We start from the raw sequence: 27,244 nt of genomic DNA, 5'->3' as shown, positions 1-27,244 counted from the left end.
TTTCATAAACTATTTTTAGTACAGTACATACTTATATGGATACTTTTATCATATAAAAACGTACTAAAGTTAACATTAATCTTTAGTTTATAATTTCTTATGAAGTTTAGCAATGATTAAGAATAACTTCATATTCTTTTTAGTTTTATTCTAGCTAGTTTTTAATCAATCATCTTGGCTTATTGGCTTCAATTATTCGCCTTACTTTTATAGGGCTATTTTTTTTAAATATTTTTCACTTTCGTGATGCTATACTTTCTTAAATCAAGCTTGGTTACATATCGGTCCAAATAACATGAAAATTCAAATTAGCTTTAAATTACATTTAATTACTGTCAATTCAATTATCAACATGAAAAATTTAAATTAAGTCCATTCAAACAAATATCAAAAAAAATAAATAATCACAATGCTAAAACTTGTAGACATAAGTGAACAAAAACTATTAAAGTAAAACTAAAAAACAAATTTTAACGAGGAAATAAATTAAAAATACTTAATCATGATATTTTGCTATGTGCATTACATGTGCATAAAACCTAGTCAATTAATAAGTACCACTTTCACTTCAACCAACCAGACAGGCTTCGAGGCCTTGCCTACTGGGCCTTAAGCCTGTAAGCCGGACGCAAACGGTCCACATGAAAACCGCCCACTGCCAGCCCAATCTCATCCATCCCCGACGGTGATACACAAATGATGCTCATGCTCCGAATTTATTTTGAAAACAGATAAAGCAGCAAATAACAACCAGAAAAAGAGGGGGAAAGGGAAACAAGAAATACAAATTCCTCTTTTTATAGTTTTGATCCACTCACAAAAAAAAGGTATACAGATACAAAATGATCCTCAGTGTTGGGAGTTAGCCAGCATCCACAGCCATAACATATTAATTAGTTAGATCTTAAAAGTTTCCACTGCCTAAAATCCCAAATATTTGTCAAAACAGAAAGTTTACTTCAACTTCTTTACAGCTTACGTGGTAGAACAAGCCATTTCACTCAACCATCTGCAGCAAACACAATCGGAAACTTCAGTAACTATTCATATCGGTGAAAGTAAATGATAAAAAAAAAATGTTCAAGAAATTAACCCAACTATCAGAAGTCTTAATAAAGTTCAAAGGAAAATAGACTGCTAAATTTCAATTTTCTATACGATTTTACGAGTACTTATTCCTTGAACTTTATCCAATACAAATTGATCATACAACACAGCAGTGGTGATCAGAGTGCATTTTCAATTAAAACCCAGACAACTTCCATTCCTTTCAACTCTAAACACGCAGAGGGTGATGACCATGATTAAAGCCTTGATTTGTGGTGAGGCAAATGTGGACATGCTTCCTACGTTGACCCCTCCAATTAATTAATTTAAGTAAAGGCCAACTACTAAGCAACCTTTTTCTTCCCACCTTTAACAAAGGTGTACAAACTACAAGCTACAAATCACTGACACGAGTAACCAAAGCCAAACTCTTGTGTTGACATTCTCCTCCTTTTTCTCTTCAACATCTTGCAAAGGATGGGGCAAACAATTTTCAACCACAAGCCTCCACTCTCACGCGATACACAAATACAGGACGAATAATCTTACCCTACTACTTTTCTGATAGTCAAAAGGATAATAAGTAACAATCAGAATCCCTCCTCCGTTTAGGAACAACCAAGTTATATTACCCATATAATAAAAGAGAGCCTTATTCAACATCGTAATTATTACAAAAACGGAGGACGAGTGATTTTAAGATGCTTGCAATAATACTACCTAACAAACTCAAGCTTAATTTGTTTTAAAAAAAATCTCATTTCTATGATCGAGTAGTGTCAGCAAATTTGGAGTCCACTGTTCATGATAATGCATCATCCGCACAGTACCGATATCCTATGGATAACCAATAGCAGGGAGTTCACTGTAGAGCATGAGCATGGCCTGCTAACTGATTGCAAAATATGAGCTCGTCTAATACAATGAATCACTATGGAGGGGCCCCTGAGAAAGACACCTTTGCTTCCAGACAACAATAGTTATCCCTAGCCCTTCATGCTCCCACCCATAACGCCCCATGACATCTGGCCCTAAACCAGTACTCCCACTTGTCGTCATTTACAACTGGAGATGCTTTTGTCTAATAGCCCAATTCACATTATCAGACACTAGAAAATGCCTTATTGTTGGGAGTGTCTTGTATCCATTCACTTCAGGTGTGGGTTTTGGTATAACATACAGCATGAGATGAGATTTAGACTCACATGGCTGAAAGTATGCTTGTACTCCTGATTGAAACAGAGTTGATCTTTCTCACAAAATTTGTGTCCCAAGTAAATTAGTCTAGCTCATCTCTATTCATGGGCTTGCAACCCAACACGTACTTTGTCGGACATTCCAAAGTCTAGCGCCATACCATCCATCTACATGTTAAGTCTCCGATGTCTATGCAACCATGGCTCGATTCGTACGATTCCTTGCTTTGACATCCCAAAAATTCAGAAAGTTTGGGGCACCACTATCTGACAAGTGTGCTTCACGGTTAACTGTTGAGTTTGTCCTGCTACCAACATAATAGCATGGGGCTCGATGAGAAAGTAATGGTCCTAAAACTAGGAAGCATGCAACGGGGACCAGTATTTTGCTGCTGCTGCTGCTGCATATGAAGTTGCTTATGCGTGAGCTCATCTCGCTCTCTCTTCTACAGGCACCTGGCATTGCATCAAACAGCACCTAATACGTCCAAAGACAGTTCAACTGATCCCAAACCAAATCATGTTTGTCCCCTTTAGTCCATACATTATAGTGGATGATAACAAACAGTAATGCTCCCAAGGTAAAGCAGCAAGAACCAATTGCCTCACGCAATCTCTCCTTCTATCTCTTAACATAAAGCATGATGTTCATCGTCAGTTATTGAGGCGGGTGTTTGGTACGGTCAGCATTATCTCCTAGCAAAGTTTACCCAACAACCGGGCAGCAATATATTAAAGGGTCTCAAGATCCTCCACTCCACCAAACAAACTACGGCCACATGAAATTGGCCCTTAGAATTTGACTGGCACTGTGACTGGCTAACCCTACCCAGACATTTCTCACCACCCAAAATTTCTAGTTACTCTCTACTTTCCAGAGACTATAAGCAGGTTTAACTTCTCAATGCATCACCAAATACACGTGTCCAACATGAAAAACACCCATTTGATCCTATCATCCTAGAACCTCGAATGTCAAAATCTTTTTTAATTTTTTATGAAATAATCATCACGGTCACTTCCACGATTACACATTCTTATTAATCAGATGTTTTCAGGCTCAACCTTATTATGGGTTTTATACCAGTGACGTATGACAAAAGCGCCTTAAAATAAATGTGAAGAACATATAGTTTTAGCCCTCAATCCTCACAATAACAACTCCTATACTTTTTGGTAAGTGCGGTGGAAGAGGCTCTTTATCTTAATACGGTATCAGAGTAACCAAGCTTCAATTCACATCGGCCACAAATTTGAAGCAGAAAAGTTAAATATTATTGGCTGAATCCATGGTTCAGCCCACGAAGGGGTGCTCAATCTGCGGAAGCAATATTAGGGGTGGGCAAAAACCGAAACAAACCGGTTCAACCGAAAAAACCGCCCGAAAAAACGGATCGGTTAACCGAACCGAATTAAATGGATGAGAAGAAGTCTCTAAACCGCCCGAACCGAATTAAACCGGTTTGGATCCGGTTTGAACCCCTAAACCGCCCAAAAAAAACCGAACCGAATTCTTAAACAAAAAGTAGCTGCGAGCCTTGGGTGTGAAGAAAATTTATGGCTGAATGTTTAGCATTTAAGAATTGTGGGGTAGAGTTTATACTAACATATATTTGAGTACGCTGATATAGTTAAGTGAGATTTCCATAAATCAATACAAGATGTTGAGGTTGAAGGATAAATTTAGTGTTTTGGTCAAATTTCAGTGATAACATGAATACAGCTTGCTGGTGCTGGATATCAAATTAACCTATAGTATAGCCTGTCAAGGATATAAGATAATTCTTGATGAGAAAAAGGCAGCTAAAAATTAACGAAAATCATCAAAAGGTGTGTGTGTCTGCCAAACATTATTCTTTCTCTAAAAAAGGCTACATAATTACATGGTCCTCCTAGTGTATTAAGCTAGTTATATTCAGATCATACAATTTGATTAAGTGACTTAGTACAGTTTTGATTGTTTCTTTTCAGTTTTGATTGCTTCTTTTCAGTTTTGGATATAACTAAAACTTACCCAGATTTTTGTAAAATGGAGTTAATTCGGTTCAAAACCGAAACCGAACCGAACCGAACCGAATTTCGGTTGGGCCGAATATTCGGATGAAGGGAAAAAAAAATCTGGATCTGGATGAGAGTTTTGAGAATCCGAAAAATTCGGATTGGATGCGGATTGGGCTTAAAACCGAACCGAACCGAATACGCCCAGCCCTAAGCAATATAAGCACAGTCCTTACCTCCCGCCGCAGGCTTGAAGTTGCGCAGAGCAAGAAACTTTAATGAACAAATTTAAATTACTTGGCTACTGACGTACATAAGTTCACCTAAAAAAGCAACCAAAATGAAAGGAACGAACCTACTCATCAGGTTAGGGAGGGCGATCAGAGCCAAATAACTGATTCGAACCAGACCGAACGAGGTCCAACCTTTTGTGCTTAGGGAGGGCGGCGGTAGGCCGTGAAGATGATGAGTACGGCAGTTGACCCTGCCGAAAACACAAATTTAGCCCTAAAAAAACCCCATCTTTTTCACTCAAAAATACCGTTTTCGTAGAACGGAATTTACCCGAGGATAATGAAGGAGAACGGCAGATCTACGCTCTGCTCAGCTCCTTCAAGCCACCACCCTCCCCGGCCGACGAACGAAGACTCCTCCTCCATCGCTGCTCGAGCGAGGTCTCGGCGGCGGCCGGCGGCGGCGGCGTCTCCGCGAGCCAGGCAACGCGACTGCTCCTCCCTCTCCGCTCGCTCCTCCCTCGTCTTCATCCTCCTCTTCATCGGCTTTCCTCATCCACTCTCATCCTATCACGCTCGTCGTCGTGCAACCGTACTTCCGCTATCCTCGTCATCAATATTGCTCCTCCCCCCATCTCTCTAGGGCTCTCTCCCTTGCGTCTTCTCGCCGGCCTGCCTTTTCTTGATCGCCGACCTGCCGGGAGCAGCATCGCAAGAACGGAGACGGTGGGTGCCCATGCTGGATCCCGACGCCTTCAGGGAGTGCGAGACCTGGCAATCCAGGCAGAGGATGAACCCTGGAGTGCCTGGCCACGCAGGAAATCGGGGCCTGACCTTGATCGCAAATCGAAGCAGAGGCTTACCGCTTGATCGGACTCGCAGAACATACGGGCTGTGCCCGGGCAAAGCTCGCAACCCTTCATCTTCTTCTTCCTTCTCCTCCCCTAGGATTTTTTTTTTCCTTTCTGTTTCCCCCCCTTCTTCTTCTTTTTTTTCCCCCTCACCCTCTCTTCTCCTTGTTATGGTTTTGATTTTTAGTTTGATGGTTGTGAGAACTTTCGGATTTCGGGTCGAAAACCAGACTGAGAGGTGACTTGCTGCCATTTTAAAGCGCTGCCCTTCCTTTCTTTTTGATCTGCAAGGACGGTCCTACCCTTGTCAAATATAGGTCTGGTCACGGCTAGGTATGGTTACCTCCCCAATCTCATAGTGCAGGATGAGCGGCACCTAAATGGACAAATTTTCAAAATGAACCGATTTCGAATTTTAAATAGCAAAACCGACCTTATCGAAATTTAAATAGCAAAACCGACCCTTTTCAGAAGAAAAGGGTCGGTTTTGCTGCGGAAGATTTTTTACGACATACACGGGACTGCTAGTCCCGTGTATTTCGTGGCAATTTCGAATAACACGGGACTAGCAGTCCCGTGTTTATTACAGAGAGGAACGAAGGTCTGCAAAAAAGAAATGCACGGGACTAACAGTCCCGTGCATTTTACAGAGCCTGCTGTCTCTGCAAAAAACAATAGCACGGGACTGCTAGTCCCGTGCAATTCCTGGGCGCAATGAAATGCACGGGACTAGCAGTCCCGTGCATTTCCTGCACATTCACTATGCATGTATTTCTGCTACGGGATAATTCCCTGTACAAACGCATATTTCAAACGCAACAATCATAAATTACACCATTGCATAAACACATATATCAATTCCCTGTACAAACTCATGTCAATTCCCTGTATAAACACATATCAAATCTAAAAATCATAAAATACACCACAAACGTACGAATCCAAATCCAACAAATCACGCCACAAACCCACTTACAAATCTAATAAGTCACACCACAATCTCAGCTACAAATCCAAAAACCATCTATTGTCCCGAAATACGTTTGTAATGTACATATCAAAATAGGATTGTAATTTATATAACAATACCAATTAGCTTACATACATCCAAGAACTCTTCTCCGGCCAAAAATGTCTATCACTGCCGGTAACGCACGGACCATCTATGCGGAGACCAAGTATCATAGCTACATCCTGTAGCGTAATAGTAGACTCTCCCATTCGGAAGTGGAAAGTGTTGGTCTCCGGCCTCCACCTATCGACGTCCACCGACGGATTGCAACATGTATGAAGCCCGCAATATCTAGATATTACAAATTGGCCATTTGTTGATTTCCTCACAGCGGCATTTAGCAACCAAGGACATTTCCTGTTTCTCTCATCTTGCTCATTTGCATGCTCTACTTCATTCTTCTCGTTGAAATAACATTTTACATAGTAGTTGGTTGTATTAGTTTTTACAGGCTTGAAATTGACCCGATTTTTTATAGACCATTCTCGCACCGCAAAGATCAATGCTTCCTTGCTCTCGAATAGGTCCCCTTTTTTAAAAGTGAAGTCTTCAGGCCGTTGAAAGTTTGGACCAACATCAACAAATTCAGCTTGCGAAGTATTTATCCAATCTTCATTATGAAACTCGTCGGGCAACGGATCTTCAGCTTCCACATAATCATTGTTAACATTAAATTGATCCATCCAACGAGAATCATCATCGATTCCAACTGCCACATGCATGCTATCAATTTGCACGTCTTCTTCTTCAATATCTTCTGAGTCATCATTTACTTCTTCTTCTACAATTGATCCGGCCGGTAGATCACCCGTAACATAGCCCGATGCGTCGTTAAATATAGTACTTGACGTCCCACCAAGAGAATGCCCACTTAAATGTTGTAGTTGACACCACGGCTCTTGACTTGGAGATGTCATAAAACCACTCGACTCATTGTCTAAGTCCATCATCCGAGAAAACTCTCCTTGTGGTCGTGAAGCTTGGGCAAATTCTTGAATCGGATACTTCTCAATGAACAACTCAACTGACGCTTGCTTCTCCACTAATTGTTTCATGTCATTCAATTCCTCATCGTCGGTAATCGCCACAGCAATAGTTCTACTCTCATTTACCGGACAATTGAAGAACACTTTAATTGCATAACATGCTTTATTAATTTTCGTAACTCTGTGTATTTCATTCATCATTCCATCAAAATTTAATGACTTGGATAACATAAACATTTTCCTAAAACCTCCCTCATACATCGGCATACTATTCAATCCGACGCCGAGGCTCCCATTGAAGAAGCAAATAATGGGTATAGAGTTTGCCATCGAAGCTGAAAATCAACAGTCCATCATATGTAAATAATCTATTATAACTGTAAATATTAATCTTAATTTAAAGTCAAATTTAAAACCCTAATCTCAACTACAAAGCAAATAATGGCTAAATTCCCTAATCCCAAATCACATTATTCATGTCTAAACCCTAATCATGTCTAAACCCTAATCTCAAATACATTCCCAAATTTCAACCTTAATCCCAAATCTCAACTAAATTCATTCCTCTCAACCATAATTCCCAAATCTCAACCCAAATCCATTCCCAAATCCGAAATTTCATGGCTAATCAAAATTAAAAAAAAAAAAAACCACATTTACCTTGGTCGCCGGCGGTGGTCGGAACTTGGTCGGCGGCGGTGGTCGGAACTTGGTCGGCGGCGGCGGTGGTCGGGGGGCTCTTGATCGGCGGCGGCAGTGGTCGGCGTCGATGGGTCTGAGGAGCGGTGAAAGAGGTGGGGGTGAAACTCGTTTGGGTGAAAATGAGTGAGGTAAAGAGGAAGAAAGTCACGGGTTTCAATTTTTTACCCCCGATCGCACGGGACTGCTAGTCCCGTGTTATTCGAAATTGCCACGAAATACACGGGACTAGCAGTCCCGTGTATGTCGTAAAACATGCGGTCAAGCTCATTTCGGTAGAAATCTAACTGTCTCGCCGGGGTCTCGTCAAAACATTTTTGGACATTCCATCTGTGTTAGTTTCAAAATTCAGTACCAAATGAATAACTACAATTATATTTACTACGTTAAAAAATATAATACCTGCATCCTAGTGGAATTTGTCCGTCTAATTGTAAATTCACGCATAGTCTCGGCTTCAAATGCAGCCTCTCCCATGCCCATACTTGCAGTAAGCTGAGACACCCTTTGAGGTCACTATTTTTCATGAATGCAACCTTAGACATCTCTCTATATAGGTACGCCAAAACCGCACTACCCCACGATAACGCACCACACGTGTCCAAGTCCCCGATAAGTGGTAACCACCTAGCATTTTCATAACATTTCAAGTTATCAAAATAAGCTAAATCAGCAGACATAATTGTAAATACTGATAAAAATGATACCTGGCATGCACTTTATCTTTACTCGAATCTGAAAATAATATTGAACCGATTATGTGCATAATGTATGCACGTGCATGTTGCTCAATCAATATTGGCGGCGCATCAAAAGGCAACGGCACCGAGAAGGTATTTTTTAGCCACTTCAATTTAATATTTCCTCCAGGCATTGACTCTGGAGCTACACCTAACAACTCCTCACACTTGTCCGGCCAAAAATGTCTATCACTGCCGGTAACGCACGGACCATCTATGCGGAGACCAAGTATCATAGCTACATCCTGTAGCGTAATAGTAGACTCTCCCATTCGGAAGTGGAAAGTGTTGGTCTCCGGCCTCCACCTATCTATCAAAGCGGTGAGTAGGGGCCAATCGAGCCTCATCCAACGAAGCTTTGAACATGTCAAGAAGCCGGCCCGTCCTACAGCTGCTATTATGCGCTCATCCTCTAGATGCCAACGGCTATGGCTGAGGCTATGATCAACCATAACAATATCCGGGCCTCTCTGTAAAGCAAATGAATATATAAGAATACAATATTATAAGAATGCAATATTGAAATTATAAGAAACTTAGTTACCTCTGTCAAGGATATAACATGTGAACGGTGTCGAGGCTGGTCATATAGGACCTCATCACTCGTCGGTCCAGGCTCCATGGTGTATATACCTGCACATACAATTATAACATATCAATAACCGATCCACGACTAATTATATTGTCTACATTAAAATAAATCACAATTTGAATATGTCAATTATTACCAATTAATTGCTATCTATTGAGTCTAGCTGGACAACGAGGTCGAGTATGTCCCGGTTGTTTGCAAAGACTACATTTTTTATGCTTGACAATTCCTTCTCGTCCTTGATCCATGGTTCCCCTAATTCGTACAGATCGTGGTCGACCTGCTTGTCTCTTGTATTGAGGTGGAATTAGTCGTGGTCCAGTATATTCGGGCCAATACCGACTATCATCGGGTGGATGAAAACTCTCACTGTATGTCTTTCGGTAATGAATTGTTGAATACCATGGTGAACAATACCGATTATATGGAATTCTCGCACCACCCGGCTGATTGGAGGAAGCCGCAAGAACATGTGCACAAGGTATTTTTTGAAGTTGTGGTATGTTACATGTGCAAGTGCAATCAACATCAAACAGTTTAACGGTGTAGATACCGTCATAATCCTGTACCTGCCATTCATTGTCATTGAATACAGTAATTTGACATAATCTTGCCGCCTCAATTCTTCTATGCAAAATAGACTCATTCTTTGGTGTGTAACGCGTTGTCCAGTCTACACCGTCCTCACGCCTTTTGTTGAAGTATGAGTTTAGCCTATAGAACGTTCTTGCAACCAATGATTGTATTGGCATAGCTCGTGCTCCTTTAAGAACGCCGTTAAAGCTCTCGGAGCAATTAGTTGTCATCATGCAAAACCGCACACCCTCATCCTTACATAATGCCCATCGATGCTCGAATTGAGGCTTCAAGTTATGTTCAATCCAATTATGTGCATCTAATGACAAAGACTTGATCTTCTCTCTACAATGTTCATACACTAATGTATCGGTTGCACACCCAGCTTGCCACAAAAGATTTTGCAAATTAATCTCACCGTGTTTTTTCTTAAAATTATCTCTTATATGCCTCAAACAATATCGATGGTGATGTGGTGCACCAAAACCCTCATGTAATGCCCTTATAATTCCTTTCATCCTATCTGAGATAAAAGTAATTAATCTGGGCGCACGGACACTAGGAATCCACTTGTATATAAGTTCAAAGAACCACTTCCAACTAGAAGTATCCTCTACCTCCACAACTGCAAATGCTAGAGGAAATAAACCGCCATTTGCATCTACACCGGTCGCCACAAGAAGCACGCCTTTGTACTTGCCATATAGATGTGTACCGTCAATGCTCAATAACGGACGACAAAAAGTGAAGCCCTTAATAGCCGGACCAAATGCCCAAAATACTCGAGTGAACCTCTCCATCCCCGGTGCAATCTCTTCAGACAATATTTCATATTCAGTACCCGGATTATTTCGCTTGATAGCTTCGAGATACTGTGGAAGTAATTCATAAGATTTTTCCCAATCTCCAAATATTTTCGACAACGCTTTCCTCCTTGCATCATATGCCTTATATTTAGATATCTTAATGCCCCGCATATCATATACCCTTTGAAATATCTGACTTGCATTTAGATCAAGTTCAGCTCTAACTTCAGGCATAATTAGCTTACATATATAAGAGGAAGATGCAGAATAATGATCGACGTCCACCGACGGATTGCAACATGTATGAAGCCCGCAATATCTAGATATTACAAATTGCCCATTTGTTGATTTCCTCACAGCGGCATTTAGCAACCAAGGACATTTCCTGTTTCTCTCATCTTGCTCATTTGCATGCTCTACTTCATTCTTCTCGTTGAAATAACATTTTACATAGTAGTTGGTTGTATTAGTTTTTACAGGCTTGAAATTGACCCGATTTTTTATAGACCATTCTCGCACCGCAAAGATCAATGCTTCCTTGCTCTCGAATAGGTCCCCTTTTTTAAAAGTGAAGTCTTCAGGCCGTTGAAAGTTTGGACCAACATCAACAAATTCAGCTTGCGAAGTATTTATCCAATCTTCATTATGAAACTCGTCGGGCAACGGATCTTCAGCTTCCACATAATCATTGTTAACATTAAATTGATCCATCCAACGAGAATCATCATCGATTCCAACTGCCACATGCATGCTATCAATTTGCACGTCTTCTTCTTCAATATCTTCTGAGTCATCATTTACTTCTTCTTCTACAATTGATCCGGCCGGTAGATCACCCGTAACATAGCCCGATGCGTCGTTAAATATAGTACTTGACGTCCCACCAAGAGAATGCCCACTTAAATGTTGTAGTTGACACCACGGCTCTTGACTTGGAGATGTCATAAAACCACTCGACTCATTGTCTAAGTCCATCATCCGAGAAAACTCTCCTTGTGGTCGTGAAGCTTGGGCAAATTCTTGAATCGGATACTTCTCAATGAACAACTCAACTGACGCTTGCTTCTCCACTAATTGTTTCATGTCATTCAATTCCTCATCGTCGGTAATCGCCACAGCAATAGTTCTACTCTCATTTACCGGACAATTGAAGAACACTTTAATTGCATAACATGCTTTATTAATTTTCGTAACTCTGTGTATTTCATTCATCATTCCATCAAAATTTAATGACTTGGATAGCATAAACATTTTCCTAGAACCTCCCTCATACATCGGCATACTATTCAATCCGACGCCGAGGCTCCCATTGAAGAAGCAAATAATGGGTATAGAGTTTGCCATCGAAGCTGAAAATCAACAATCCATCATATGTAAATAATCTATTATAACTGTAAATATTAATCTTAATTTAAAGTCAAATTTAAAACCCTAATCTCAACTACAAAGCAAATAATTACTAAATTCCCTAATCCCAAATCACATTATTCATGTCTAAACCCTAATTATGGTTAAACCCTAATCTCAAATCACATTATTCATGTCTAAACCCTAATCATATCTAAACCCTAATCACATTATTCATGTCTAAACCCTAATTCCCTAATCTCAACTAAATACATTCCTAAATTTCAACCTTAATCCCAAATCTCAACTAAATTCATTCCTCTCAACCATAATTCCCAAATCTCAACCCAAAATGGCTAATCAAAAAAAAAAAAAAAAAAAAACCACATTTACCTTGGTCGCCGGCGGTGGTCGGAACTTGGTCGGCGGCGGTGGTCGGAACTTGGTCGGCGGCGGCGGTGGTCGGGGGGCTCTTGATCGGCGGCGGCAGTGGTCGGCGTCGATGGGTCTGAGGAGCGGTGAAAGAGGTGGGGGTGAAACTGGTTTGGGTGAAAATGAGTGAGGTAAAGAGGAAGAAAGTCACGGGTTTCAATTTTTTACCCCCCGATCGCACGGGACTGCTAGTCCCGTGTTATTCGAAATTGCCACGAAATACACGGTACTAGCAGTCCCGTGTATGTCGTAAAAAATCTTCCGCAGCAAAACCGACCCTTTTCTTCTGAAAAGGGTCGGTTTTGCTATTTAAATTTCGATAAGGTCGGTTTTGCTATTTAAAATTCGAAATCGGTTCATTTTGAAAATTTGTCCCACCTAAATCTATTTCACAATACTTTATATTTACCCTTTAATACCTTAAGTTGTAAAAAGTAACATTTTAATGTTCTAATTTATAAAAAAAATAGCACGCTGGTATCTTCTATTAATTGTTATGAGAATATTCCTAAAAATATCTATTGACAATTATCAGAACGTATTAGAGTGCTATTTTTTTATAACTTTGGGTATTAAACTGCTACTTTCTTACATTTTAGGGTATTAAAAAACTATTTTTTACAATTTAAAATATTCAAAAGTAAATATGATGAAATAATAATGTATTTAAGTGTAACTTTTTGTAACTTTGGATATTACGTTAATGCTTTATACAACTTAGAATATCAAAGTGCTATTTCCTACAGTTTAGAATATCTAAGTCTACATGTGATGAAACAATAGGATATGAAAGTGTCATTAGGCCTATCGTGCATTCTATGAACTCTTGCCCAGATCTTGTTCAACTATAAACTATGTGACATATTTCAACCACAACATCTACTTTCAAATTAACGCACACATCGGATTTACTTCCTAGTTTAGTGTAAGGAGACAGACAATTATAATTATATTTACTAATCCGATATTTTGAGACAAAACTCAAGTACTTTAAATTGAACTTTTTAGTTCTCAACATAAATAAGTACATACCTGTTATATCTTGAAAATTTCTTAGTATAATAGACAACCAAAAGTCGGACACATATCATGATTAACTAACCAAGTTCCAGTAATCTGAAAGCGCAACCCGGATATAGACCTCGCTAATCTCTTATTTGACCCGGATCCGAGACGAAAAACATCTTCAGGCCGGTTTTGCCACCCGAGTCAGACGACGAAAGATGTTTTCTATTCGGGCTCTCTAAGGTATATCTCAAATGATGAGATGACTTATCAGCTTCAATAGTCATACTTCACCACTCAATCACCCTTACATTTAATGTTGAGTCAGAGCCATCATAACTCTTCGCGCCGAAGTAATGACTTCTCGGACCACGTCAGCACTTCCGCCGTTCTATCTTTGCCATATTAAATACCAAGATGATTCATTCACCTAGCTGAAAACACACGTAAATTATGGTATGATCAACCGAGTGCACCGACATAGTCAAATTATAGATATACCCCTATCATAAATAGTGGACGATCTCCACTATTCAAAGGTACACAATTTTATGCACAAAGAATTCTAAAGACTATACCCTGCTTCTCTTTAGATTATCAAATCAGTCGCTGCTTTGAGTGTTCAAGAGCATGCCGAAGGAAACAATGTTCAGGTCCTCTAACTGTGCAGGCAATATTGGTCCAACAGCTCTGTAAAAACCATCAGCGCCATCAGAGGAGATTAATGGACCGGAAATCGTCCTTGCATCATTTAAATCTCACACTAATTTTCTGATATTAACAGTGCCGGTATTTGGAATAGTTGATTTAACATGAATCATCATAGATTTGAACTGAGATTTTTTTTTAAATTTTACCAATGAAACTTATTTTTAAAGCTCTTATTTTTAGAGTGGTGAATAAAGTAGAAGATCGATGAGTCACCATAAAAAAATATTCGCAAACCATGTGAACCTTGCGTTGTTGGACGCAGAGGTACATGGGTATATCTTATGGGTGGCACTAGGGGCACACCCCCAACCACATCCCAAACCACACCTCCTCTCTCATATGCTATAATGCATCAGGTCCCACATGGGATTTTAAAATTTTAAAATCTCATGTGGGACCTGATGCATTATAGCATATGAGAGAGGAGGTGTGGTTTGGGATATTGTTTGGGAATTGGGATGTGCCCCTATCATTTTCCATATCTTATCCGTTAAGCTTAGCGATGTTCATTAATGAACAAAAATAGGTGAAACTCCCAGTCGGTAACGTTACCCCGCGGGAGAAACTCGCACAAAATCTCTTAATCCCTGCAGGGTTAATTTCGTCATATCAGTACAGAACCTGGGCTAGTCTAGCCAAGTGGCTCTCGTCTGCGCCCTCCAACGGAGTCACTCACTCCTCATCTCCCACGTGTCCCTCCCTCGGCCCCACAAGCACCAGATATTTTCTCTCTTGTGTGGCAGAAACTAGCTGTCGAGATTCCTGCCATCTAACGTGGCAAAATACTGCCCACAGCATTCTCTGTAGGCCCACGTGACCCGCACCTGACTAACTAGGACCCACCGCCTTTATTAGCAGAATCGTATCTCCAGTCATTTCTCAATTAAGACCTTTACTTTAAAGGTATTTGCGTTGGGTCTAAATTGACGGGCCGCGGAACTTTCGCAGTCGTGGGCTCACCACCGCCATGAATGGCCCATGTGAAGAGTGGTGATCTGAAACTGACGTGGTTAACCCACGTGAAGAGTCACACGTGGAGTTGCCAGGCTGGAATTCTTGGTGGGTGGAAATCACCGAGATTTTTTTGTTTTTTGCTTTTTGTAGGAACTGTTATAGCCACTTTTTCATATAAGCCCTTCATGTCTAGCTGTTTTCATGTTAACATTATTTAATTTATACAAGACCACTGAAACTTTGTTTAAGAAGTTAATCCCAATGCTAGGAGAGTTCTAGATCAATTCGATTTAATAGTCTTTAGGACTTTGTTTAAAGGGAAAAATGCTTCCAGCCCCCAAAAGCCAAGTGAACATGCTTCCCACCCCCAAGACTTGGTCAATGGGTGTTTTACCCCTAAAAATAAAAATTTTGTTCTCTGAGCCCCCAAAACACAAAACCCAAGACATTAAAACATGTGAAGACCATAATACCCTTCTCTCTCTCTCTTTTTTTTATTAAAATATGATGAGGATTATTTTATTATTTTTTTCTCTCTCTCTCTTTATCATGATGTACCAAGAGGATCTTTAGATAGGTAACCCTAACAATTAAACCCGTAACCTTAACAATTAAACCCGTAACCTTAACAACAAATTCGTAACCTACACAACAAATCCACAACCTTAACAACAAACCCTTAACCTTAACAACCAACCCGTAACATTAACAATCAACCCGTAACTTTAACAACCACCCAATACAAACAACCAAAATAATAAAAAACGAAAATAATAAAATAATCCTCATCAATCATTTCAACTATCCTCTTGGTACATCATGATAAAGAGAGAGAGAAAACAAAAATAATAAAATAATCCCCATCATATTTTAATAAAAAAAGAAAGAGAGAGAGAGGATTCATAACCTTAACAACAAACCCTTAACCTTAACAACCAACCCGTAACCTTAACAACCAACCCGTAACTTTAACAACCTCCCAAAACAAACAACAACCTCCCAATACAAACAACCAAAATAATAAAAAACGAAAATAATAAAATAATCCTCATCAATCATTTCAACTATCCTCTTGGTACATCATGATAAAGAGAGAGAGAAAACAAAAATAATAAAATAATCCCCATCATATTTTAATAAAAAAAGAAAGAGAGAGAGAGGATTCACAACCTTAACAACAAACCCTTAACCTTAACAACCAACCCGTAACCTTAACAATCAACCCGTAACTTTAACAACCTCCCAATACAAACAACCAAAATAATAAAAAACGAAAATAATAAAATAATCCTCATCAATCATTTCAACTATCCTCTTGGTACATCATGATAAAGAGAGAGAGAAAACAAAAATAATAAAATAATCCCCATCATATTTTAATAAAAAAAGAAAGAGAGAGAGAAGGGTATTATGGTCTTCACATGTTTTAATGTCTTGGGTAAAATAATAAAATAATCCTCATCATATAGAAAGAGAGAGAGAGAGAGAGAGAGAGAGGATTCATAACCTTAACAACAAACCCTTAACCTTAACAACCAACCCGTAACCTTAACAATCTATCCGTAACTTTAACAACCTCCCAATACAAACAACCAAAATAATAAAAAATAAAAATAATAAAATAATCCTCATCAATCATCATGATAAAGAGAGAGAGAAAACAAAAATAATAAAATAATCCTCATCATATTTTAATAAAAAAAGAAAGAGAGAGAGAGATGATTCATAACCTTAACAACAAACCCTTAACCTTAACAACCAACCCGTAACCTTAACAACCAACCCGTAACCTTAACAACCTTCCAATACAAACAACCAAAATAATAAAAAACAAAAATAATAAAATAATCCTCATCAATCATTTCAACTATCCTCTTGGTACATCATGATAAAGAGAGAGAGAAAACAGAAATAATAAAATAATCCCCCATCATATTTTAATAAAAAAAGAAAGAGAGAGAGAAGGGTATTATGGTCTTCACATGTTTTAATGTCTTGGGTTTTGTGTTTTGGGGGCTCAGAGAACAGATTCTTTATTTTTAGGGGTAAAACACCCATTGACCAAGTCCTGGGGGTGGGAAGCATGTTCACTTGGCTTTTGGGGGCTGGAAGCATTTTTCCCTTGTTTAAATCATTTAAGTAGGAGTTGGATATGTTTGTTATATCACTGGTAGAGTTGTTGTTATCATAGAATTCTTTAAACCCTGCAGGGCTGCAGAGCCTATATATATTGTTCATCTTAATTGCACCCGTGAACACATGCATATATGCGAACAAATTAAATTAAGCCCTATATAAGCTTGTTGAATATTATAATTGGCAACGGTCTACTGCTGCTTTGATAAGATGTTCACCAAGTTTTTGTTCACCATCATCATCTTGTTCTTCTTCCTGCCTGGTTTGGGTTTGGGTTTGGGTTTGAAATCCGAGAGAAGCCATGCATAAGGTCCATATACAGTTTCGGAGACTCCATAGCCGACACGGGCAATCTGATACGTGAGGGAGCCCATGGGCCTTTCTCCACCATCGCCAAACTCCCCTACGGCCGGAATACCTTCAACAAATCCACCGGCCGTTGCTCTGATGGCCTTCTCATGATCGTAGGGGTGTGCAACGATCGGTTCGGTTCGGTTTTTATCAAAATTTGAACAACCAAACCAAACCGCCTATAATTCAAAACCGAACCGAACTGTTGCAAGTCGGTTCGGTGCGGTTCGGTTTGGTTTGTTCGGTTCTAACTTCACCAAACTTCTTATCAAACAACAAATTGTGTTAAAGAAAAAAAAGATATCAACAAAGTAGGAGATTATGAAGCAGTAAATGTTGATATAATGATATTGTTTTCAACCCATAATGATTCAAAAAATGAGTTTAGGGTTTGAGTCTTTGACTTTTTAGGGACGAGTCGCGTAGGGTTTGAGATCAGAATGGGTCGTATTGCACTATATTCGGTCGGTTCGGGTCGGTTCGGGTTGAAAAGTTTTCAAACCGACCCGAACCGTCCTACTCATAAAACCGATTTTTTCGGGTCGGTTCGGATCGGTTTGGTCGGTTTTTTCGGTTTGGACCGAACCATGCTCAGCCCTACATGATCGACTACTTGGGTATATATCTATCTAGCTATCTCAAGCCAAAAAAAAAAAAGAATTTGATTTGATGTTATTAATTATTATATATATATCATATGTATGTATGTTTGCATGGCTACGTGCATGTGATCAACAATTCAGATAATTAGGAAAAAATAATTTTATTAAAAAAGTTTAATATGCATGAGATGAAGGACGTTTTCTTGTAATCGTATATATATACCTCATACTTTTTATGTGTTTGGTTGGTATATATCTTTTGTTGACACGGTTTCCTAACTTAATTGGCCGGGAACGGGAAAAACGTTAGAACAATGTTATGGAAAACGTATATATATTCATACACAGAAGAAGCATGATTGAGAGAACTGTAGCCAAAAATCATCTATATACGTTAGTATTCATCATCATATATTAAGCATATAATTAACAAAAGAGGATTCTTAATAACCCACATTAACCAGATTAAAGTATTTAGCTCGTCTCGGATTCGCAATCCCATTAGAGCTAGGTAACCTTATAATTTCATTTTGCAGATCAAATATACATACATCATAACATCATATCACTACTTAAAATTTTACAATAAGTTTTACAATTAGAGGTAGCCTTAACTTTTTTTTTTTGCAATAATTAAGTTTACATTACTAATTACGTAGTTGTCTCCCCTCCCCCCCCCCCCAACAGCATTGGGCTTGGATCTTCACATTTCTCCTTTCTAAGACAAGAACGGGGACTTCAAATGCGGAGTCAACTTCGCTGTAGCTGGAGCCACAGCTCTTGATGGATCTTTCTTTGACAGCCACGGCATCGCAAACCTTTTTACGCACAGCTCCCTCAGCGTTCAGCTTAAATGGTTCAAGTCCCATCTCAACTCCACATGCTTCTCACGTGCGGGTAAATTAATTAACCTTGGAAAAAACTATATGATCGAGCGAGCTAGCATTACACGATATCTACGTACTCAATGTTGTGACTGATGCTTTGAGAAACCAAACCAACGAACGCCGAGAGAAAGACCAAACAAAACACAAACACCAAGGTTTTACGTGGTTCGGCAAATTGCCTACGTCCATGGGGCAAGAAGGGGGTGGGTTTTCACTAATAGAGAAGGAGAGTACAAATTGAGATTACAAATCGCTCAAACGAACCAACTAATCTCACCAACAAATCTCTCAATCTCTCAACCAATAACCCTAACAAATAGCTCAGAAAGATCTCTCTTTTTCTGTGCTCCAAAACCCCAAAACTCTCCTCACAAAACCCTCAAATCGTATTGGTATTTATACCAAAACAGAAACCCAAACAGACTGCAAATAGGAACCTGAACTTTCCAAAAAACCCGTCATAAGTCGACTTATCAGTCTGCATAAGTCGACTTGGCAGAGCGAAAAACAGCAACTGGAGAAGAGATCATAAGTCGACTTATCAGACCTGATAAGTCGACTTGGCAGAGCAAAAAACCAACAATCCAGAGCAGAACGTAAGTCGACTCATGCACCAACATAAGTCGACTTACCATAAGTCGACTTATGCCTGTGCATGAGTCGACTTATGACCAAAAATCTGCTTTTTCCAATTCTTCTCCACAATTCTCCACCTCGGCGAAGTTTTCCCAAAACTGAGCCGACACCAACCAAACAAATGCCTCACATGCTGAGACCCAAATGAGAGTGTGAACACTCACCCCAAATGTCGATGTCGCTCACCAAATCGGCTGCATCAAAATGACTGCCTACGTATCCTTTGCCCAAGGAATCAAGCCTTCACGTAGTTCACCCAAACGGCCTCCAAAGGCCCTCAATCAAATAGAAAAGTCTGCAACTCTTCTCCAATATCACCAAACGATCTGCAACTGATAGTATTCCCAATGACCCCAAATTGAGACAAATCAAACACCTCCACCTGAGGTAAACCAATGGCCATATCCAAACTATATCTACCAGCTGCAACTGAATCCAAAACCAATCCATCATCTGCATCCAAAACCAAATGATCTCCAACCTGTGTCACCTTAGCTGGAATCCCAAATGACGCAGTATGATCTGGAGTATGTGGAGTAATCTCCACCCAACGTGGAGTAGCATCACTCTCCACCTGCTGCGATATCCAAATGACCTGATCAACACTCTCCACCTGCCGAGAGTCAAAAGTGACATACCTGCTCAGAACAAAATCAGAAGCTCCCAAACGATAATCAACTGAGCCTCCGAACCCCAAACGCGCAATCGGATCCAATCTCACATCCACGATGTGACCAAATGCTGGGTATCCAAATATCCGACGCGACCCAAAATCTGAAGCAGCTCCACCAGATCTAATAACTCCTAAAGCAGCAGTCGGCGACCTATGCATAAGATGACCCAAATATGTCGAAGCCCGCACACCAATGCCAATGCTCGACATCAAACGCCGATCCTCCTCCAGAAAGGAACGACCCATCGAAACTGTCATCTCATCTCGTCGCCCCAAAGTCTCCACACCAATGAAGTGTCTCCTATTGCCGTGAGCTCGGCACCAACGCAAGAAAGGACCCCTACCAAAGCTGAAACAATGAGTTACCTTTCTGCCAATACACTTCTTCCAATTGTTGTTGACTTCTAGGACTTTACACCAACGGGAACTGGTCGCGACCCAATAATGCCTAGAACAATCACCAACTGTGGAAACCAAGATACGATTACCTCCCAATGATGCCTCCTTGGAAGGCCCCCAAATGCCTGACTGAACACCTCCAAAAAGACCCCTCGCTCGATGGATAGAAGTGCCAAACTCCACCACGGTCTCGCTCATCCTAATGTGCTCACAGGACTTCAATCTGCAGGTCATAGCACTCCTCAACAACCAATGCACGGTATTACCAATCATATACCCCAGCACCAAACAATGCCACAGTCTAGCCGAATCTGATGAAGTCGTCATTTCCCTATCAATCACCGTGCTTCCGTGCAAATAATACAAATTTCTTCTTCTGACGCCCTTCATCACAATCATGGACCCAAATGTAACCTTCAAGCGTGCATCCGCCAAGGTCACCCTATAGCCAGCTGCCTCCAAAGCTCCAAGTGAAATGATGTTCTTCTTCAACTGAGGAACGAACCTCACTCCAACCAACTCCCGAATCACCCCGTCACTCATCCTGATCCGAACAGTACCAATACCACCAATAGAGCATTTGTGATCATTCCCCATGAGCACGAAATCCCCTCTTTCCAACTCCTGAAAGCTGGAGAACCAATCCCTCCTAGGGCAAATGTGGTATGTAGCACCCGAATCCAATATCCACTCTGTAGAGTAGGCAACACAAACTGACGGCAGTGCAGATAACGAGTAGCCCGAAGAATCCGAATCTGAATCGTTGCCACTAGCCTTGACAACATTCGCCTCTGAAGCTTGAATAGCTTTTCCCTTATTCTTCCCGGCTCGATCAACTAACTTTGGGCAATCGGCTTTCCAATGTCCATCTTCTTTGCAAAAGGCACATTGATTCTTACGAACTCCAAGATGTGCCCCTCTAGACTGCGACCTCCCACTACGGTTTGGACCCTTTGCTCTTGCGACCAACGCCCCCGCTACCGGCTCAAACGAAGTCTCCTTATCCTTCTTTCGAAGCTGATAATTCACAAGTGCAGCGGTGACCTCACTATACGAAAGAGATGCCTTCCCATTAATAAGAGTAAGAACGAAGGTCTCATATTCCTCGTCAGGCAAGGAACTCAATAGCAACAACGCCTTGTCCTCATCTTCAATCTTAACATCCACATTCGCCAAATCCGCAAGAAGCTTCGTGTAGTGGTTCATGTGATCACCAATGGAGGTTCCTTTCTTCAACTGGAAGCGGTAAAGCCTCCTCTTCAAATGCAAGCGATTCTCCACACTCTTGGTCAAATACTTGCTCTCAAGGATCTCCCAAATCTTCTTTGCAGAAGTCTCATTGATCACATCATACTTTAGATCTTGAGTGAGACAAGACCTAATCACACCACACGCCGTTCGATTCATCTTTTTCCAAACCTTCTCATCAATGTTGTCCGGTTTCCCGTCCAACTCCAACGTATCTTCCAAATTTTGCGCGTTGAGCGCATCCATGACTTCGCATCGCCAAAGTCCAAAATTGTTTGTGCCATTGAACTTTTCCACATCAATCTTCATTGAGTGGATATTCAAGCTTTGGACGGTCTTCACGCCGGAAGTACTGCCCACAACTCCTTCTTTCTCGGCCATAATCCTCAAGGCACCACCAAACCAATGCGGAAACAAACGAGAAATAGATCCAAACTGAAAAAGACGAGATTTTTACAAAAAAAGATCCCACCTTTATCACCAAACGAAGCCCTAGATGAACTTCCAAAGCGATCTACTCCTCCAAATAGCCCAAGCGTTGCCCGTGCTCTGATACCACTTGTTGTGACTGATGCTTTGAGAAACCAAACCAACGAACGCCGAGAGAAAGACCAAACAAAACACAAACACCAAGGTTTTACGTGGTTCGGCAAATTGCCTACGTCCACGGGGCAAGAAGGGGGTGGGTTTTCACTAATAGAGAAGGAGAGTACAAATTGAGATTACAAATCGCTCAAACGAACCAACTAATCTCACCAACAAATCTCTCAATCTCTCAACCAATAACCCTAACAAATAGCTCAGAAAGATCTCTCTTTTTCTGTGCTCCAAAACCCCAAAACTCTCCTCACAAAACCCTCAAATCGTATTGGTATTTATACCAAAACAGAAACCCAAACAGACTGCAAATAGGAACCTGAACTTTCCAAAAAACCCGTCATAAGTCGACTTATCAGTCTGCATAAGTCGACTTGGCAGAGCGAAAAACAGCAACTGGAGAAGAGATCATAAGTCGACTTATCAGACCTGATAAGTCGACTTGGCAGAGCAAAAAACCAACAATCCAGAGCAGAACGTAAGTCGACTCATGCACCAACATAAGTCGACTTACCATAAGTCGACTTATGCCTGTGCATGAGTCGACTTATGACCAAAAATCTGCTTTTTCCAATTCTTCTCCACACTCAATTACTCAAGTGTTGATGTTCTCGATCAATTAAGTTTGATTTGTACGTATACTACTGTTATTTTGCATGCAGAATGTGCGAAGAAGCTCAGACAATCCCTTGTCATGATGGGGGAGATTGGAGGCAATGACTACAACTATGCCTTCATGGCGGGAAAAAGCATAGAGCAAGTGGAAAGCTATGTTCCTTATGTTGTGCAAACGATAGTTAATGCTACCAAGGTACGTAACTTCTTGCTTCTTCTTCTCGTGACATGAATAAATATGACCAATCGAACTAATCCTAAAAATTGACAACTATAAGTGATATTTAAGAAGGAAATTGTATAAATGGTTTTTCTATAGTGTCCATGGGCACTCTATAAGACCATCTTCAATGGCAAGGCAAAATTTGCCTTTCTCTCTCCTTCCACCTCACTTTATTCTCCCTCCACATCACTTGCCTTTTTCAATTGTTTGATCTACATCATAAACTTGAGATCTAAAACCATATAGCCATGATTAATTCAAAGAGATTAACAAACAACAAACACACCAACAGGAGAGCGATCTACTAAGGGGAGGACAGTTGAAATAGACATGTACTGATCACATTGCATGTAATTTTCATGCTGCACAGTGCCATAGATTGATCTATGTCATGTTGATTGTATTGGTATATGTGTAGTGTATTTTGATGGGGTCGAGTCACGATAAATGTGACGAAGCCGCTTTGATCCCTATATTGGATATAGTCAATGGCGAGATTGTTCGGAATACGCATTTCACGTGATAGCAATTTTTGAGCTCATAAGGTTATACACAGTTTAAGGAATCATATTGGTGCCCAACGTGGGAGATTGTTGGATTTAATCTAATAAATCTATTTGTGGGCACATATGATTAATCAATGTGTATTGCTATCTTTCAGGATAAACCCACTAAAGTGATCATATTAAGTTGGGTTAATTTGGTATTTAAATAAGTCATGGGGTTATATGTGTCAGATCCAGGTTGTAATTGTAATTTATTGAGGGGCTAAATTACAAAAGTACAACATCTATAAAATCAAGGGGTTATGGTCCCTAATCTAGGACTACTACATCTCTAATTCTCTTCACCCCCATCTAAGAGAGAAATTCGGTTTTAGAGAAACCCTAAGGTTAGAAGATCCAAAACCCAAAATCAATATCAAGCAATGGATTCAGGTATAAGCTTCCGCTCTTTTTAGATCGCTTGTAATTCTTTGAATTAATCATGGCTATATGGTTTTAGATCTCAAGTGTTATGATGTAGATCTAACAAGTGGTATCAGAGCCACCTTGATTAATTCTTAGGGATTTAAGTTTTATTGGGTTTTTTATCTTAAATCTCTGGTTAAAGATTCAATTTTTGGGTTCGGATGAACAGTAATGTTCGGTGAACAGTAACGAAAATTTTTTGGATACAGGAGCCACATTATTATTTCCCATTGTCACAGTTCCTCTACTTGAGACCTGATAGGTGGAAAACAAAGATTGATTAGAGCAAACGTGAATATTAGCTCCAGTGTCAATCCACCAATCATTTGCTTGAAAGGTCATGTTTACTTCAGGAGTGAAGAGAACAGACCTGAAAGCAGCCTCAGCTGGACTGGAAGTCACCATGTTTACTTGTGACTTATTAGGTGGAGGTCCTCCCTTCCTAGGCTTGGGTGGTTCAGTTTTCTTGAAAAAGCAGTCCTTAGCAAGATGGTTGGTTCTTCCACAAACAAAGCAGGCTCGACGTTCAGCTCCTTCCTTCTTTTGAAAGTGAACATGGTTCTTATTTTGATGATAGGGTTTCTTCTTAAATGTTTTATTTTGATTTTGGTGGAAGGGACGTTTCTTGTGTTGAGGAAAGGGTTTGGATTCAACATTGTTTACTTTGGGTTCTTTGGGTTCAGATTTTGTCACATTTTTCTCCCTGAGTCTATGTTGCTCTTCAATTCTAATAGAATTCAATACTTGCTCTAGGGTAAGATCTCCTTGGGTATGGTTAAGGTTTTTGGCAAAATCTGACCAGGACTCGGGAAGTTTGTCTATAAGACAGGCTATCTGAAACGTTTCATCTAAGATGGATCCATTCACTTTTAATTGGTGAACTATATGTTCAAATTCATGAATTTGCTCATTCATTGGTTTAGAATCTACCATTTTAAATTTGTTAAAATCAGATGCTTTAAATCTTTTAATTCCCATATCATCTAGACCATACTTTTTCTCTAAGGTTTCCCACAGAACTTTAGCATTAGTGATAGTATAGTATATATCATATAATCTATCAGATAAAGCTCCTAAGATTCTATGTAGACAATGATACTCTATTTCTTGAGGTGTTCTTGGGATAGGAATGGAATCTGTGGAGGAAGATGAGGAAGATTGCCTAGTAACTGGTCTAGATGAAGATGGGTTATCTGGTTCTATGGTTGTTATTAGATGTAGAGTTGTTAACCAAAATCTCATTTGGTTTTGCCAACGACGGAAATTGTTCCCATCAAACTTCTCTGGTTTAGCAGACATAATTTCACTTGTAGCCATAATCTGATGATGAATAAATAGTTTTGTTATTATAATGCAACAGAAATATATAAAGCATTCATTCAACAGAATTATCATGCAGTGTAACATTTCGTTTTTAAGTATTGCAGACAACATTAACATGAAAATCAGAATGTTAATCATGATACTATTCTAAACAGCACAAAATTAGTTTCTTGGGTTGTTGGGAATAGAAGCTGTTTAGCACGAAATTCAGTTAATAATTTTCAGATCACTTAATGAATTAATATTGCATCACAGATAATTCAAAAGAAATGAGGGTTAGAAATACGGCCTGATGGTCGAGGCGTGCAAGCACTGTCCCAAGAAACTAATTGCCCCCTCTCGTACAGGGCTACGCGGCAAAAGTTCCCGGAGATACAACGACCCTCGGTCAGGCGACCTCCTTCTCGTCGGCACGAGCTTCAAGAAGGCTTTGCGAATTCTTCGTAAACTTTCAGGGAACCAGCAATCTCTCTCTCTCTCATTTAAAACGTTTTTATTAACAACGTTTTTAATTTGTTTCATGATAAACACGCTTTAATACTAACCGTTTAGATCCTTAATTTCCGCCTATAATTATGCTAGCCGTTTAACAAATTTTGAAAATATTAATCACGTTTTTAATACAAAAAGAAAAGTTCAAAAGAGAAAATTAAAATGTAGCAGATTAAAGGCCCCTCAATCCGGAGCTGCATTCGTGTCCGCAGGTCGTGTGCGCGCGCCACCCGACCCGACCCGACCCGAACCCGAGCCCGGCCCGGCCGGCGCGCACGTGTGTGGTGTGGAGCATAACATTTGTTTTCTTCTAGGCATAGGAGAGAAAGGGAAGGCTTATAAAGAGCCTACCTTCCCATCTCTTTTCCAATGTGGGACTAAAGTTTTTCCTCTTTTCCTCTACAAACTCAAGTTTTAAGTTATCTTTATTATAACTCCAACACCTTGCAGCTTTTGGCTCAAAGAATCAAGAAGACTATGATGAAAACAACTGCCTAAAAGACTTGAACGCCTTCTCCCTCTTCCACAACGCAAAACTTCAAGAAGCCTTGGGAGATTTGAGGAAGGAATACCACCCCTACGTTCACATCAAGTATGCGGATTATTATCGTGCGTTCACGTATCTCATTGAAAACGCCTCAGCACTAGGTACGTACGTATGCCTCAGCGTGAAGTATTTGATAATTTATTATTATTTTGCATGCCTTACTTAAATATTTCTTTCTTGCACGTACGTACAGGGTTCGATGAGTCATCTTTACAAAAAGCTTGCTGTGGAGGTGGCGGTGAGTATAATTTTGACGTGGCCAAGCAGTGTGGCTTCCCCGGGGTTTCGGCGTGCGAGGATCCGGCAACACGTATTAGTTGGGACGGTGTTCACATGACGCAGAGAGCGTATCGGATCAT

The 27,244-nt window shown here is 40.1% G+C and overlaps 2 protein-coding genes and 1 long non-coding RNA gene across 3 annotated transcripts; 1 reads left to right on the top strand and 2 right to left on the bottom strand.

The window, feature by feature from the left end:
* Positions 487-4,848, bottom strand: LOC109850142. The gene is made up of 3 exons (XR_002249363.1): positions 4,806-4,848; positions 4,597-4,725; positions 487-1,009 (listed from the first exon to the last, which is right to left on the bottom strand). It is a non-coding gene; the product is annotated as an uncharacterized LOC109850142 (long non-coding RNA).
* On the bottom strand, positions 8,742-10,287 carry LOC109847990 (protein MAIN-LIKE 2-like). The gene is made up of 3 exons (XM_020417235.1): positions 9,307-10,287; positions 8,787-9,232; positions 8,742-8,745 (listed from the first exon to the last, which is right to left on the bottom strand). The coding sequence occupies exons 1-3, from the start codon at positions 9,382-9,384 to the stop codon at positions 8,742-8,744; spliced, it is 528 nt and encodes a 175-aa protein (XP_020272824.1). The 5' UTR covers positions 9,385-10,287.
* Positions 12,436-27,239, top strand: LOC109847988 (GDSL esterase/lipase At5g03980-like; the record flags this gene model as incomplete). The annotated part of the gene is made up of 6 exons (XM_020417224.1): positions 12,436-12,610; positions 17,532-17,791; positions 19,003-19,171; positions 23,377-23,525; positions 26,779-26,986; positions 27,079-27,239. Coding segments are annotated over exons 1-6 (1,122 nt in total), but the record flags the coding sequence as incomplete, so codon positions are not given.

This window comes from Asparagus officinalis, chromosome 7 (genome assembly GCF_001876935.1).
Source record: "Asparagus officinalis chromosome 7, Aspof.V1, whole genome shotgun sequence".
Classification (NCBI taxonomy): domain Eukaryota; kingdom Viridiplantae; phylum Streptophyta; class Magnoliopsida; order Asparagales; family Asparagaceae; genus Asparagus; species Asparagus officinalis.
This window is presented reverse-complemented; position numbering and strand designations above follow the sequence as displayed.